Source organism: Motacilla alba, chromosome 10 (genome assembly GCF_015832195.1).
Source record: "Motacilla alba alba isolate MOTALB_02 chromosome 10, Motacilla_alba_V1.0_pri, whole genome shotgun sequence".
Classification (NCBI taxonomy): Eukaryota; Metazoa; Chordata; class Aves; order Passeriformes; family Motacillidae; genus Motacilla; species Motacilla alba.
In genome coordinates, this window is record NC_052025.1 from 17,336,870 (window position 1) to 17,354,072 (window position 17,203).

General features: G+C 43.7%; 1 protein-coding gene across 9 annotated transcripts in view; it reads left to right on the forward strand.

The window, feature by feature from the left end:
• MEF2A (myocyte enhancer factor 2A) overlaps window positions 1-17,203 on the forward strand; it is an 82,651-nt gene that overhangs the window by 61,403 nt on the left and 4,045 nt on the right. For 6 of the 9 annotated variants that reach the window (XM_038147616.1, XM_038147617.1, XM_038147611.1 and 3 more), the window contains 4 exons: window positions 7,495-7,685; window positions 9,270-9,293; window positions 12,777-12,906; window positions 16,998-17,124. In XM_038147616.1, the coding sequence (XP_038003544.1) occupies window positions 7,495-7,685; window positions 9,270-9,293; window positions 12,777-12,906; window positions 16,998-17,124 (472 nt within the window). The remainder of the gene's footprint in view (window positions 1-7,494; window positions 7,686-9,269; window positions 9,294-12,776; window positions 12,907-16,997; window positions 17,125-17,203) is intronic. The other 3 variants (XM_038147613.1, XM_038147615.1, XM_038147614.1) reach the window with 1 other exon arrangement.

The window sequence follows — 17,203 nt, forward strand, 5'->3', positions numbered from 1 at the left end:
TTTAGCAGTCAATCTGCCAACTTAACAGTTTTTCTGTGGAAAATAACTTTGAGTAAAAATATCTGCATGTTGTAGCAAAGATTGGTAGGTGGTTTTTTATATCCAGAACAGAAAATTTTGTGATCACTTTATAATACTGAGAGCTTACTTCACATGCAGCTGTCATAACTCTGAAAAAGCATTTTCATTTTGTAATATTTTTAAAATTCTACCCACCACATAAAAAACATTTGCTGAAAATTTTTACTTGGCAAATACACCAGTTTTGAGAGGGAAAAAATGTCCAGCATTATAATGGAGTTTGCTCCAGAGCTAACTTATTTTTTCTTATAATTAGATGTTTCTGAGGTAGAAACATTGATGATCTTGTTGCTCCTGGTCAATGTTAAACCCTGTTCAATTTGTGATGGGCATCAAATGTGCTCCAGGAGTCTCATATCACCAGGATGGGGGCAACACTTCAGGCAAAGTAGAGCCTCATGTGCCCAGATACAGGGGAGAGTTTCTTTGGCTTGTGGATGGATGGATGGGTGGATGGATGGATGGATGGATGGATGGATGGATGGATGGATGGATGGATGGATGGATGACATTCCAGCTTGCCATGAGTTCTGCTTTGCTGTGCTCCAGTAGATTGGTATCATGCCATGAAGCATCCACAGGTTCCCAGTGAAATGCACTTGCAGTCACCTTGTGCCATCCTTGAGGACTCTGAGAATCAGAAAAGCTCAGAAATCCCACCACAATTACTCGGTCTCTACTTTTTCTTCCACACCTTTCATGTGTGGTGTTGAGCCAGAACCATGCCAAGGACCTGAGCTGGTTTTCATTGCCAGGGCTGCATGAAAACCATAAACCTCGAGACCTAAGTTCTTCCCAGTCCCAGGGGATTCTTAAGGAATTTTTGGAAGTGGAGGCTGTTTATGATTTCACAAAGACACAGTATTTTCTGTCTGTACATTTCTGTGTCAGTGAAATAGCCCTTCTGACAATAATGCAGATTATGGACACAGTTAATCTTTTGGAAAAGAAGAAAAGAAGAAAAAGAAATTTTCTTTCCTCTTACTTTTTTTTTTTTTTTTACCAGGAGAATGGATAAAAAAATCTGGTCTGCTTGAGTACTGAATTTCTGCTCTTTGTTCCAGAGCTATGTCTTCTCTAATGTCCTCACTAGTCTTTAGGTTCTGAGAATGTGAAGTAACCTCAGGAATACTGATTTTCTCTAGAGCAAAACTGAAGGGTGTGTCTGCTGGAAAAGCTGTGTCTTGAGAGCTGTTGGATCTCTACTAAGAGTCAGTCTAGATCATGTGTGGTCTTTTATCCTGGCCTGAGGAGGGGTTTTGCAGAGGGGGCACTGACAGCTTGCACACACCTATAAACTGCTTGGAGTTACCAGAAAGGGATCAAGACAGAACTGAGAATAGCCACACCTGTAAATGGTTCCCTTTGTCTTGAGGGCTTGGCTGATGGGGGAGTCTTTTTGTTTGTGAGGATAAAAGAATGCCTGAGCTTGGTTTTGCACAAGTCTGAATCTGCAGCAATCTGGAGTGCACCAGAGGCTTCAATACCAGAAGGGCTCTCTGTGCACACCTTTCTAGTCGAGTTTGCTTTGTGAAATGAGACACCCCAGCAGGGGTGTCCAACTGACTCCTGAAAAAAACCTCTTGGAGTTGCAGGCAAATGTTCTGCGTTGGTCCTGTCAGCCTCCTCCTTAAGAAAGCAGCTTTCTTCTGCCTCTGCCCCACTCTGACCTTTCCACAATGCCCCTTTGCCAGCCTGTTAACCTGCGTCAGCTACAGGCCTTGGCCCTGTGGGAGAGGACCACCTTAGGAAAGCAGCTGTAAATGAACCCTGAGAGCATGTTCCTGCTTCAGGCTGTGCCCTCCTGTGGTGTTTCAGGTCTGTGCTTCCTCTGCAGTGTGACAGGTAGGAGCAGTCCCAGGCAGCCCTTCCCTAGTCAGAGCTCCTCACTTCCCAGCTGTATGGAGGGGATCTGACTTCAGACCGTTTGCTCACCTGCTGCTGAGTGCAGCACACAGAGGGTCCTGCTGTGCTCTCAGCGGTGTCAGGGCATCGTGGCTTGCCTTGCTCTGATCTCTGGCAGGGCTCAGGTCAGTACAGCAGTCAGGGCTTCACCTCCTCCAGGGAAGGGGCTGAGGCATCCCTGAGGAACAGCCTCATCTGTTAAGACTCTCAATCAGTAAGAGTCCAGCCTCTGGACTGCTACAGCTTCCAGGCTCTCCTGAAGGAAAGGGAGTTCTGGGAGTGGGCTGCAGAGCAGCTGTTCCACAGGGTGTGAGCTGAACCCTTTTCCTTTGCTGGACGTTGTCAGCACATAACAAAGGCTGATCCATCCATCTCTCTCTGATTAAATCAGCTCACAAGAAATGAGTGGCTAAAATCGGCATTAAAAATGTGCTGGAAAGAAGAAAGAAAGTATTTGATTTTTTTTTTTTTTTACTGTAGCTCTTTCTCCCTGGAAACCACCCATCTGCATGACATGAGGTCAGTTCAGCCCCTGAACTACCTTTAGTTTCACTTGAAATTTCATATCCTGCTGTATGTGTTTGTTATCTTACCAAAATTTCTGATTTACTGAGAGGTACATGACAATTCTGATTAGAATTTGCCACATAGGAAACAAATTGTTGATCTCCCAGCTGGGTTAAAGTAAGTCTCAACATTTACATAATGTCCCCTTGCCCAGGATACTCTGCCACATCCCGGGTTGTTGTAAACATGTCATTTCTCTCCTCCTTTCTTTGCCACTCTTTACACTGGCTTTGTATAGACACACAGAAATCAGCAAGTTTAGGAAGTAAACTGATGTAATTAACTGTAATCTGTCTAATTGACAGAAGATCTAAAGGACATCCAGTTGCTGTTGGTGATGTTTCACTCAGCTACAAAGCAATATGCCTTTATTTTGGTTTGCTATTGCATTCTGAATAATAACCACCCCTTTAAATTCTAAATATCCTTGAAAATTCTTTCTCCTTTTATGTAGCTGTAGGCAAAAAGAAAATTTCCAACAACCTGGGAAATGAGCTCTTTTTAAAGTTCTGTAACATGACTAAGCATTCCCTTGACATTTAGTCATGTGTATTTCTTTTTTGCTGCCTTTTAATATCTGAAGTACTGCCTTAGAAGCATAAGTCTTACATGTTAGACATGTTTCAAGACCTTATATTACTATCAAAGGTATATTTTAATTCTAATTGTAGTATTATCTGAGGTATTGATTTGTAAAGTAGAAATACATTTATTTCAGATTCCTTGAGATATTACAGTAAATTCTTTCCAAAGCTAAAACAGAACTGAAGCTTTTTGAAACAATGATAGAATCAGCAGTGAGTGCTGTACAGAGCTGAAAATGGTAGGAATGGCATATGCTGTTTTTAATTTGCACTTGAATCTGTCATACTAACCCCAGAGTAAACAAATTGAGCAACTAATGCATACAGAAATGCTATTGTTGGTTTTACTTGCAATATGTCCCCCTGCCCAAGGTTCTTCATGTAAATGTTTTCCTCCAGTAGATCTCATCTGGCCTCCTGATGCCTTGTGAATCAATGGCTTGCTGCAAACACAATTTTCAGTTTGCTTCTAATTGTGTGACGTCTGTTGGCTTTCATGATGTCACTGGAGGCATAAATATTTATTTACTACAATCCTTACTTTTGCTTAATCTTACATGGTTTAGCTGCTTGCCCACAGTTATTCCAAAACCATGTATAACTGTGTTCAGTCTTTCTCCAAAATGAACAAAAAAAAACCAACCAAAAAAACAAAACCAAAACCAAACCAAAAAACCAAACCAAAAAAAAAAAACACCAAAAAAGAAAGATTAATGGCATCAATGCCTGTAATTTATTCCTTGAGTAGTAATAAGTACATGGAGTACTTTCCAGCCACGTGTGTTCATTGTTTCAGCTGATGTGATTTATATAGTGAAATATGAGTCTGGCTCATGTAATTGAATGCTGTGTCTTGGGCTGCAGGACAGTAAATGAGATTAAGCTGTTTTATGTCTCTGAAGGCAGAGCATCCAGTTGGTATCATGGGTGGGTTCTAACATTTCACTTCAGAAAAGAAGTTGCTTCAAAAGTAAACACTTTCTGACTAAACAAGAAGTAAGCTAATGTACTTTGGCAGGTTTTGTTATCATCAAATCTAATTAAATTATGATTCATATAATTGAGAGCTTATATTTGCATTGGTGTCTGTTTTCCAAAGGACTGTTTTGAACATGCTTTCACGTCTGTTTTAAGGAATTAGAGTTAAATAAAACTCTTCATTCAGGAGTAAAAACAGTTGTATTTTTGCACATATGTGGGATTTTATATTCTGTTTCGATTTCCAGTTTGAAAACATTTTTAAACATAAAGTATTGTCTTTGGGGAAGATCTATAGCGAGCAGAGGAGAAACAATTTCTGTATTATATGAAATAGTAAGTAGAATTTATGGGGTTATTAAGGCCTCGGTTTGGCAAAGGGCTGTGTAGTTGCATCATCCTGTACTCATTATCTTTTTCTGGCTCCTGACCTTGCTCTAAGAAATACCACACATTTAGTTATCCTTTCACTCTTAACTGGTAATTTGATTTTCTTATTAGATTATTAAAAGGAAAAAGGCTTGAAGTTTCATACTAAAAATGAATATTCTGCACTCTTATTGCAGCCCCAGCATATGATCCTTCAGGTGATCAATACAGACACTCCAGTGTTTGCTCAGTGTTCAGTGCCAGCTCTTTATCACAAATGGCTGCTATTGGATTCATACCCATAGTACAGCACACTTAGGATATTTTTTATTACTGTTTTCATTTTAGTATATTCTAAACACTCCTTTTGAGAAGTGCTCAGCCTTTTGTCAGAAGAAATGCTTTGACTCTGCCCTGCTGCCGCCTGATACTGCCCAGAGCAGGCAGTGGCAGGGAGTTTGTTGTTTTTGACAGCACCACTAAAAGCATGAAATGTTTCTGAAGGATTGGCAGAGCCTTGGAATAAGGGCTCAGGAAATGACTGGATTGGGTGTGGAAGAGAGACACTGTCCAGATTTAACACACGGGCTACCGAAATACTTGAACCGGAGGACAGGAAATGGTATCACAGGATGGCCCAAAGTGTACAGAACCCCACTGTTTGTACAGAGGGGGATTGTTGTGCAGCTTAAACTGCTCAGAACTCACAGCCCTGCCATGGAAAGGTGACACTGACAGCCCCAGTGAGTAATAAAATGCTATTTATTGTTGCATTAAAGCCAAACTTTACTACCGTTACAACAGTAAGTTCTTTAAATGCCCTGGCATTTTTGCTGAAAATGGGAGGTGCCATAACAAAGTTTCAGATATAATTTGGTGAAAATTACTCCATTTTCTGGTATTTTTCCTCCCTAGAGTGTTTGCAAATCCATTTAATTTTTACTCTGTCCATTGTGTAGGATGTCTCTCAATCTCTGCAGGCTGACTGTAGCTCATGCTGCTCTCATTTTTAATGGATAGGAATTGATGCATAACTGTGTTAACAAAATCAAGATTCTCCGAAAACCGTCTCTGTTTCAGGAACCTTAAGGGTAGCACAGAACTAAATTTCTCTTTTGGCTTGTTGGTTTTTCCATGTGACCCAGCTGTGGAGAGTTTTCTCCTACCAGTCAAGAGTATATTTAGCTCTAGTGTGTATTCTCAGCTCCAGCCCAACTTTTCAGCCACTCCACCTAAATTTTATCTCTAACCTAGAAGCATCTGAATAAATTCTGCTGTTTTCTGCTGAGGAATGTAGATCCTTTAATCACAAAATGAGTTTTTGCTGTGGTTTTTAATACAGAAGGAAGAATGCTGACATTAAAACTTTACTTTCTGCTGTGTTCCTTCTTTCCCCCATAAGTTCTGAGTTAAAAGTCATATTCCCATACCTCCTATGCAAATGCTTCAGGAAAGTACTAAATTAGAATGACTCCTCCTTGCTCTGTTAACCTTGGAAAACTCAAGGGACATATCAGATCGTCCATGTATGGTCAGGCTTTTGGCACAGTGGGAAATCCACATAGTGAGTAACTCCAGAGGAGGCCTCCTCACAGCATCCTGGTGAATTCCCATCGAGGTTCTCAGTGTGCCTGGCTGAGTATCTTGGTAGTACCAGGCACCTCCGTGAAGTTTTTTGCCCTTGCTGAGACATGCTGCTGTTCTTCCTTCTTGCTTTTAAAGGCATTAAAAATGTTGCTAAAGAAGGTAGAATGTGACACTGACAACTTTCTTATTTTAATTGCTTTTAGATTAATATGTATTTAATGCAATAAAATTGGATTGGGCATAGGGGCCTATTCAAATTAGAATAATAATGCAGAATTCATGCCAGCGTGGCGCTATGGGCGATTAAGAGAGAATTTCCCACACAGTGAACTTTGTCTCACAGACTTTTCCCTGATTGTGCCTATAAAAGCTGCTTTCAGACCTGCAGTGTTAGTGCAAACAGAATCTTACTATGAATTGTGTTTATTTATACACACACACACAGCTTCTGTAGGGTGAACTATGAGGTTCCCTGTTGCAAAATTCTCCTTAACGGCTTTTTTCCTGTTTGCAGCTGAATAAGGTTTGTGTATTTTGGGAATTGTTGCTATAAATATGTTTCTGTGATTGGAATGTGGCTTTGAATTTTTTTTCTGAGAAATATATTTTGGTTAATATGATTGGTGCTTCTGTCAGGATGGGAAAATGGAATACTGGGCACTTCACTGATTTACTGCCTTGGTGCTGTTTTCTGGTCAGTTCTGAGTGTAAGCTGAGGCCTCTACCTTGAGTGGATTCAACTCTTGGAGATTTCAGTGCTGAATCCTGGACCTGTAAGCTTTGGCTTGTCCAATTCCATTTAAAATGAGTACCAGGAGTAAGATAAAGACTTTGCTAAATAAACCTTTGGGCATAAATGATCTGTATATCTGGAATGAATTTGAAGGGAAAGGATTTGTTCCCCTCATTGTTGCTAAATATAATAATCAGACAGTGAATATTGATACTGAAATTAGTCCCACACATCTTGGAGGTATATGAAGAATAAATTTTAGAAACAGAGACTTTAAGAGCTGATCTTTTGTTCTCACAGGCAGCAATTCAGTGGAGTCCATGCTCTCTCTGTGGGGGTGGGGACCAAGTGGGGTTGTGCAAAACCCTCACTTTTCTGCAGGCTCAGCCTGGAGGAGCTTCAAAGGGCAAACTAAACACAACGGATGTTATTAGAAATAGTTCTTTGGCAATTTGCTCTTCTCAGCGTTTAAGCTGCCACAGCGTGCCCTTGAAGTGATATTCCCTTTCCATATTGATCCTCTGGTCAGAGTGGTTTGTGTTTGTTCAATTGTTCAATACTCAGCCCCTCGTGGGAGGTTTGTTATCGGAAGTTTTACAAAATAAATATTTCATAACTGGTACATGAGCACCAAAATTTGTACTGTCCTTCTCCTCGGTCTTACGGTCCATCCGTTTTTTCCTCTTGCAGGAAATGGGTTTGTGAATTCCCGAGCTTCACCAAGTCTACTTGGTACCAGTGGTGGTGGGAATGGCCTAGGCAAAGTCATGCCTACAAAGTCCCCACCTCCACCAGGAGGAGGAAACCTTGGCATGAACAACCGCAAACCCGACCTCCGTGTCGTCATCCCTCCCTCCAGCAAGGGCATGATGCCGCCACTGGTGAGTTCAAACATTTAAAGTTCTGGGTCTGGTGTTGTGGAAATGGGCTGTTCTGCCCTCGTGCACAGGGAGAAACTGTCTCACCTGCTTACCACAGGGTACAGGAATAGAGGGGTGTTTGTATTCTGAAATGCCACTGATGAAAATCAGAAGTACAGATTGTGACGTGGGGAGAAGTTCAGCTTGTAAGGAGTTTTTACAGCTGTAAAACAGCAGTCTGACCTGAATGTGGTAAGAGCGCAATCAAAGAGACAGGGCCGGGGTGTTTTGATCTGACATCCCTCTGACTTGGTACTGAGAACTCCGGTGGTTTGGAGGATGTGGGTTTTAAAAAGGGTTATCCATTATTCCGTGGAGGAATGGCTGATCTTATTGGTGATGTGAGCTCTATTAATGTGCCCTAAAGCACATTTTGTACCTGTTTTTCCTGGGTCCTAATGGCTGTGGGATGTGAAGTGCAGCTTCTGTGGTGAGGAAGGGCTGAGAGCAGCACTGCTCTGATGTGGCACCGTGGAACGTGACCTTGGCTGTCCTCGGGGCTCTCGTGTCCTCAGCGGGGCCATCAAAGGGCACTGAGGTGCTCTGCAGTGCTGCTCTGCTCTGTGGCATCTGAGCACCGGCGTTTGTCCAGCCAGGCTGGGAATAGCACACGGCTTTCGTGTCAGCCATGAGGCAACCACGGCCTCAAGCCCAGAACAGGTCTTGCAGGAAGTGTTGCTCTGTTTTTCCTTTAATTTACTTGGCCAGATCCTTTGCTCCTAGTTTTTTGCTGCCATGTAGAAATTTTCAGTGTCTCTGTGGATGTTTTCTGTACATGGGAGAATGGGCCATAACCAGGAGGAGCAGGATATAAACAACACAAGTACTCTCTGTATAATTCCTATTTGTCTTTAAGCTACAACAAGTGCTTACATTTGTTACTGGTACTCATGATGAATAATGCCAAATTAATCCAAGTAACAAAAGCTATAATTAGCCTCAGAGTAATGATTCTTGAAAAAAATTTTTTTTTCTAGGAATACTGAAGTGTAGGAGAGATAGGAAGTACACTGGCTGATCATTACAGTGACAATTACACTTTTAATTAGAAATAGGAGCAGTAATGCAGTTCGGATGTTAGCAGTGCACAGCATCTGTTTAATGCTGTCTTGTGAAGAACAGCATCATATTCAGCTTTGGGTTTGTCTGTGTTTTTGGGGGAATTAGGAGATTTCAGAGTAGATGCTGGCATGGAATGGTGGTTGTATGTGAAGAGTATTTTGTTGCTGAGCTGGTTTATTGGATCAGTGCAGCCAGACACTGCCGTGCTGCACATCCACGTGTGCAGCCGTGTCCTTGGGGTCACCAAGCTCTTGCTGCACCGATTCCCCAAAGCCATTGTTCTCTCAGTACAGCAGGTTTTATGTGACACGACTTTCATGAAGTATTACATTTCTAGCGGTATTATCTACCGAATCAGGTGGCAAATCCACATTATTAATTAAAATGAATCAAAATCCTGAAGCACAAATGTGACTTTTTCTTTCATTTGAAAGCAATGCTATTTTTAGTAACTGTGTTATCCCTCTTGTTTGCTGAGTACAGTCGGAGGAGGATGAATTGGAGTTGGTGAGTTTGGGCCGCTGTTTGCTGAGAGACAACAAGATGCTGGAAATGTCTTTCACTACAGCTTTTTAACTGTAGTTTCATTACATATTTTAAATAATTCCAGTGTTCCCTTGGTAGCAGACAAAAATACATTTGTTTTATCAACCAAAAACCCGACCAATTCAAGTTGAAAACACGTTCAAAGTCAGTGCTTGCCATTTGTAAACTTGTAATTGTTTTTCCTGAAAATGTTTCTGTTTTTCTTGGAGGGAACATTGGAAAAGAGCCTTACAAAGTAACTGTCCATGTGTATAGGATGAAATACAAATAATCACTTCCCATCCCCTAAATTATTGGAGTATTTTTAGGAAGTGGCTTCACTTGTGAAGTTCTTCAGATTGTAACACCAGCTCTGTGTTACTTCTCTTCCTTTCAAGGAGATGACATCATTGCTGGTGAGGTCACCTTTTTGGAGGTTAGAATTATTTCATCCTGCGTGAGATTATCAAACCACAGGGGTGTTCCCTGTTTACCAAAAGGAACAGAGACTTGCAAATGAATAATTCTACCTTTTTTTCCAGTGGAAAGACATTCTGCTTTTAAAAGGAAACTCTTGGGATTTGTGTGTTTTCTATTTTTTTTCCCCCAAAGGTTTTAACGTTTGGCATTCTGTCTGGAAAATTAACGTAAGGCTAAAATAATTTGTAACTTATTTTTAGAGCAAATTTCAAATTGTTTGGCTGCGGTGGCACAAACCAGGCACAAGATGCTGTGTCAGAATCAGAGAGAAATAAATCGACTATTGCAGACCTTGACTTGTCGAACATGGACCTGTTGCTAATATGAGGCTCTAATTGCATGAAAGCATGGAAAATTTAGTGATTTAGATAAATTTCTTGATGAATGCATGCTGCTGGTTGATTTTTTTACCTTAAATATCAGAAATAGATTTAAAAAGTAAGGGAAAATGGCTTTTGAAATTCAAATTGGAGTTTTTAAGCATTATTGGGATGACTTGCTAATTGAGCAGTGAAAGAGCTCTCCCACTTTCCTCTTGCCTTCAGAGAGGAGCGTCTGGTTTTCAGTGCAAGAAGGAAATCTCAGTGTAAAAACACCTGATCAGATATCACTGGGATTGGGATTGGAGTTGGGACGCAAGCCCCTGGCCTGGGGGGTTCCCCCAGCGCGGAGCCGCGCGGATCCCGTGTGCGGCGTGGGCCATCTAGTGATGGAGCTGGGAGCAGCTCTGCCCGAGCGCGCACGGGAAAGGTGCCGGCTCTGCCTCAGGCGTGGCAAAGAAGCTCAGGCTGCACCTGCAGGGTTCTGTCTGCTGCTGATCCCCGTGTGGGGAAGCAGCTCCAAATCCCAGCTGTGAGCGCTCGCTCTGTGTGGCTGGAGCTGAGCACTGAATGTGAAAAGCAGCTGCCCATGGTAGCAGAGCATGAAATGGAGATACTGAATTCTTCCTGCTACATTAAAAAGATTTTTTAAAAATCCTGAAATTTCTCATGCAAGGACAGCAAATATTGGGCTCATCTAAGTATTGCTTAGTGTCTTTGTGTGGCTGAGTGTTCCAAGAATTATATTCAGAAAGAATTTACCTCAGAAAACCACCTTTATTAGCCACTCAAAAAAAAAAAATCCCATAAGGAAATCCTTTGGTCTGGATTGTTTCCCAGTATATTCCTCTTTACTTTTCCATTATGCAGTAATCCCAACTTTATAGGCAGCCATCCAAGAAAGCTTTGGAGAAAGGTCAATTCCTGACAGACACAAAAATCTGCTCTAATAACATCTCTTTATGCCAGATAAACTTGGGCTAGGGGAGATTTTCAGAAGTACATAAGTGATTTAAAGGGATCAATTACAGAAAATCAGAGGGGCTTTCTGTGGGAGCTTTGAAACCTGGGAGCTCTGAAGCAGAGTGGTCACATCTGCCAATCTGTGTGTTTGGCAACAAATGCCAAAGAGCCCCCAAATCCTTGGGAGGCTCAAAGATGGGAATTCAAGAGCAGCCAGACACAAGAGAGATCAGAAGCTGGCAGCCAGTGACAGCTGTGGCTAATTTTAATATGGGAGCGGTGATATATATTTCTTGCTTTAAATGGGAAAGATACAAGATTGATAACCCTCAATTCATCTTCACAAATTTAAGCTTTAAATTGAACACAGCCCCATTTCTGTACCTGCTCATTCCGATATTTTTAAGGGAATGATGCATTTTTAATGCTGCTCGTTCTCTCAAGATGAGAGTGGAGAAAAAATTTAAGTGCTGCAGATCCTGAAATACCTGTGTCTGAAATAAGGGAAAGGAGTAGTAACTTCAGTCTTGTAAAGTTATGAAATGGATCCCTACCAAAGAGATGAGAAACTGCTCCTTTCTAGCAAATATTTTTTTCAGAGATAGAGAGAAGTTTGCTTTAAGAAAATGTATTTCCAGTAGATTGAAACCCAGCTCCTTGTAGAAATCCTGGGTGTAGGAACTGCTGCTGTTTCTAAGAATACTGCAAATAAAAGTAAATATGTATTCTTGAAAAATAAAACCCTAGCGTTTTATGTTCTTGACAGTATTTGTCATGGCCAAATGGTGTTGAACCTCATATTTTTCAGGCAGATTTGCAGTTACCACCATGGAGAGCAGAACATTCTGTGGCAGCAGCTTTGCTGTCTGGTGCTGTTCACCACACTGTTTAATTAATTTTCTAACCAGCAAATTTGGTTAGAGCTTATTTGGAGTGATATGTTTGCTGCAGATGTTCATTCCAGCGTGTAGGAAAGAAAGACTGTTCATAAAAAGCCAAATTGTGCCCACAGTTGAATTACCCGAGACAGTCTAGTTTAGCTATTCTCCCTGTCAGAAAGGCACCGTTGCTCTTTGTGAACTCCGGTGTCATTTGCTTGGAAACATATCTGCATTATAACAAGTCCTCTCTCAGTTTCTCAGGAACCATGGGAACAGCAAGATTATTTTATCACTGAAGTCTTATCAACACACATTTAGAAGATCTCTGTGTTTCTTTCAGGACAGGTGTAGTCAGCACAGTGTCAAAACTGGCAGCGGAAATTTGGAAAATTGGATAAACAACTGTGAAGTGGGAGAATCTCTTCTGGTGGAACTGCACCTCACCATCTGCACTAAAACCTCTTTAAAAATAAGACTCAAAACTCTTAAATCACTTAAGAACTTCTGAGAATTGTTGTGTGTATCCCTAAGAAATCGCATTAATTTTTGTGTGTCCCACAACGCTAACACTGTTGAAATCTGCATGCTTGGGAAGTCGCCCAGTGAGCCTTTAATTAATTTTTCATTTCAGTTTGCCAAGATCCTTTTGGTTGTCTTGAAATATTTTAGCTTTTTTAGAAAACCAATCCTGACAAAAAGGATGTGTTCCTAACTCAGAGACGCAGCAGAGCAGCCCGCTGGGATGCAGTGCTCTGTTACACTGGCGCTGCATTTCCTGTTCTCCCCGGGCTCACAAGGTTTGTTGTTTCCCTCCCTTGCAGAACACCCAAAGGATAAGCAGTTCTCAGTCCACGCAGCCCCTGGCCACCCCCGTGCTGTCGGTGACAACCCCGAGCCTGCCCCCGCAGGGACTCGTGTACACGGCCACCTGGGACAGCGCCCCCAGCACCGGTAAGCGCCGCGGGCCACGCGCCTTCCTGGAGGAGCGTCCTGGAAAAGAGCCCTGGGGGCACAGGCATGGCTGTGCTCCCCCCTGTGCTCCCCCGGGTCATTCCCACTCTCCTGGGATCCGGGCGATGCACACCGAGGGACCGTGGGGGCTGCAGGGACCGTGGGGACTGTGCGTGGGGTTCCAGGGAGAGCCCAGGGCTGAAGGGCCCCTGAGGCCGGGAAGCAGGGGTTTATAGGGATCTTGAGGGGTGGGACAGAGCACCAGAGCGAATGGGATGAGGGCACAGGGGCGGAGCAGAGGGGAAGGACCAATAGGATACACTGCATCTGCATGCAGCAGCAAGGCATGCTGGGAAAAGCTTTCTTCTCACCCTAACTGGAGGCTGTCGCCTTAGGGCTTCTCCCTCCGGGGAGCATTCTGGGTTCTGTTCCCTCTTGGCCCACTGGCCTCCGCAGCTGGGGTCAGGGCTGGGACTGCACACGGGAGTCAGAAGCCCAGGAAATTCACATTTCTGTGACGCCTGACTTTGTTTTCCTCTTCAGTTCAAATGAAGGCTCTTACTCATCAAAACTGAGCCTGTAGCAATCCCGCCGGGAACTGGAGTGCCTCACGTTCAGGCAGTAGCCGATCCTTCAGCACTTCTTCAGATAGTTTTATTGTCTGCAGCACCTTAAAACTACTTTTTATCCAAGCTGGGTGTGATGTAAGGCATTTGGTAATGTAAAAGTGATGACTGGTTTGCTGGTTGGGAAAGTAGTTCATGAAAGTCAAGTAATAAGTGATGGAACCATGAGGCAACAGCAGCCTCAAGTTGCACAAGGGGAGGTTTAGGTTCGATATTGGGGGAAATGTCTTCACCAAAAGGGTTGTCCAGCATTCACCAGGGCTTTGGTGGAATTCCACATCTCCAAAGATGGGATTTTATATATTTTCCCCACTCTTAGCTTTGAAAGTCTTCACTGCAGTATTAGTTTAGCCAGCCAAGCACCTCACATCCTCTTGTGTCTTTTTGTGTTAATGAACTCATTAGCTGGCAGTGCCCCGAGATCCTGTCTGTGCCCTGGGCAGTGCAGCAGCCAGGAATGTGCACAGAGAGGGATTGTCACCGCTGTCACCCACCAGCCAGGGGCTGTCCTGGGAGAGGGGCTGTGCTGTCCCCACACCCCTCAGCCAGGGCTGTGTTTGCCCTGCAGCAGCTCCAGCCCGGTTGCTGGAGTCGCTGCAAACACAGCTGCCCTGAGGGGGTGCAGTGTGAAGCGGGGAGTGCAGGAGTTGGGCCGCAGCCCCTCGGGCACAGCGGGGCCTTGCTGTGGGCGATCAGTTGAAGTGGGAGTAGCTGGACGAGCAGGCCTTGGTTTGACCCTTGCCCCAGGGCTGGTTCAGCTCTTGTGTTCAGTGGCTCTTCCAAGCAAACCCTTCTGGTCCCTGCTCAGAGGAGCCTCACTGGGTTTCAGCTGACACATCCTTTCTGTGCAGGTGGATGCTGTTTCAGGGAGCAGCGCTGGGTGCATCCCTCACTCACAATGACCTGGGAGCTGCTGGCTGGAGCACCAAGAGCTGAGGGGGGCTGCAGTCTCAGAAGTAGCAAAGGCAGTGGGAGCTGATGTCCTGCGTAATGGACGAGTGCTGCGGTGTAATCCTGAACTCAGCCCATTTCCTTTGAGAATGCAAATAATTTGTGCAAAGCTTTTAGCCTTTAGTGGTTTTCACACACTTTAGAATCATTTCTATTTGATTGAACCTTTCAGGGGATTTGCAGGAAGAAATTTGATGTTGAAACCAAATTGTTGCCTGGGGATTCTCAAGGTAGTCTCCACTTACAGCACAATTTCAGTTTTGCAGTTCAAGGACTAAGATAACATTTAAATACCTTAATTGTTTTTCTGGATTGATAAGGTTGTTTTTTTCAGGACTGGAAGGGGGAGCTTCAGTTCTTGGATCCTTGGTTAAAATGTTGGATATCAGTTTTCCACAAAATTTTTGTGCAAAAAATAGGAGCCCCTATTTTATGTAATCTTTTTTGGTACTCTGTAGATTGTTGGAGGAAGGGCCAGAACCAACTGAATTACTGTTCTAAAACAATCCAGGCTTTTTAAAAAAAATTAAAACCCTCTGCAATCAGTTAATTAGTAATTGACACCTGAGCAGAGCACACCAAGCCATAAATTCCTGGCTTCAGGTCAGTTGTTTTGCAGAGGTACAGACTTCCAGCGCTGCTTGTGGGGGTCCCAGCAGCGATGGTGTCTGCGGTGCAGGGGGTGCTCTTGTGTGTACACTCACATCTGGTCACTCCTGCAGCAGGGCTGTCCTGTCACTGCCAGCAGATACGTGATTCCTTAGGGAATTAATAATGCAGCTAATTGTGTAGTGACATGTGTGCTCTTTGGAAAAATACCTCCTCAAAGCCCTGTCACCAGACACGTGCTGGCTGAAGTGTCAGAAGTTAATTGTCCATGGTCATAAAAGCTGTAATTGCACTGGAAAAAAATTACATGGGAACTGAATTCCTGTCAGTGTTTCCTTCAGGTCTGCTCTGACAAATCCCATCAGCCCAGCACATCCATCTCCAGGCGTGCCTGGGCTGCTCTGGGCAGGTGTTGGAGGCCTGGCTGCTTTGAAGGCTCGGTGCATGTCTGCGTCGCTGCAGGGGCTGCACAGTTGTTATTTTTTCTTTATTTTTTAAATTCAATTTTAGTCTTGCAAAAGGGGCTTTTTGGGTCAATCATCTTGGGACAAACCTTTCTGAAGCTGTGCAGAAATACGTGTGAGGGTTTTCAGATCTTCAGTAGAAGTGACAGCTGAGAAGAAATGCATCAAAAAGAAAAAGGCAGCCCGAGAAGCTTCACCTGCTGGGAGCAGCTGGGACTCCTGAAGCCTTCAGGAAGGTTCTTGCAGGGATGTCTGTGGGTCTCTGACAGCAGAGGGCCCTGCTGGCCCTGGATTCTCCTCCCTAGATGAGCTGTTTTAGGGAGATGTAGAATCTATCCACTGCAGACAGGTCAGTGGATGGGAGGGGGAGATTGTTCAAGAAGGCTCATCTCAGGAGAGAGAGATTGTAATGCTGGTGGCATTTTAGGACAATGATATAAAAAAAAATCCCAAGTCCCCCCCAAATACAAATCAAAGCCAAACCCAGCTGAAGTGGAATGTTTGGTTCCTCTGGTGGCAGTACAGCCTGAGTTTGGCTGCTCACATTTTGTCCCAATTTCAAGAGACTAAAAATTATTTTAAGGAAGTTTTATTAGAAAATAATTAAAAGCGAGTTTGACTTTGTTTTCAAACCTGAAAGAAAACATGAGTGATAATAATCAAGTGCAAACAACTTCAGTTCTGTGAATGAAGTGAGGAGTGAGGGAATAGATTGAGCCCTCTGGGCTCCATTTAAGTTGAATTTCTAAAGAATGGTGTTTTCTTGCTCCACACAAAGAGGTTTCTTTTGTCACTACACAATTAGCTGCATTATTTGTTCCTGTGATCCAGAGATGGCAGTTTAGTCAGACATTGAGGAATGGTATTGTGGGGAGGGGGGGATGTGATGTGCTGCTGCAGGACTGCACTGAGGGGTCCCTGTGCCTGCCTGGGCAGCCAGTGCTGTTCGGGGCTTGGCTTTGGGTGGAGGCTGTGGGACCAGGAGCTCTGGCAGGTGAGTCCCCCAGGAGCTCTCTGTGTCTTGTCTGAGGAGCTGCCACCATCCCTGCCTAGACTCACATGGATTCTTCCCTTTTTGTTTCATTTTGAAATGTCTTCCAAAGTGCCAAGTCCTACTGTAAGGTGCACACCTCTGTACATACACTGCATCACTGTGTTGTACCTGTGGGGCTGGAACAAGCTCCCAGACAGCAGCATGGAGGACCTGAAAGCAGAATGCAAAAAGTTTGCATTTGGAGGCCTCTGTACTGTTAAGCTCCCTGCGAGCTTGGCAGCATTGCTCCCTGACTTCAGGAGTTTTCACATTCGGATTCCTTTGGATCAGCTGCCTTTATTTGTTTTGGTCAGAAAGCCGTTGTATTTGTGTTTATGTGTATATGTATGTTATATATATAAACCCCCCTGTACATGACTTTGTTGTTTATTTGTTTTTCCCTCTTAGATTACTCCTTGACTAGCGCAGACCTGTCTGCCCTGCAGGGGTTTAACTCCCCGGGAATGCTGTCCCTGGGGCAGGTGTCTGCCTGGCAGCAGCACCACCTCCGTCCCGCGGCCCTCAGCTCTCTTGTGTAAGTACCCAGGCACCAGGGCAGGGCAGCACGGGGGTGCTGGAGCAGCTGCACCAAGGGAATATTCAGGAATCATATT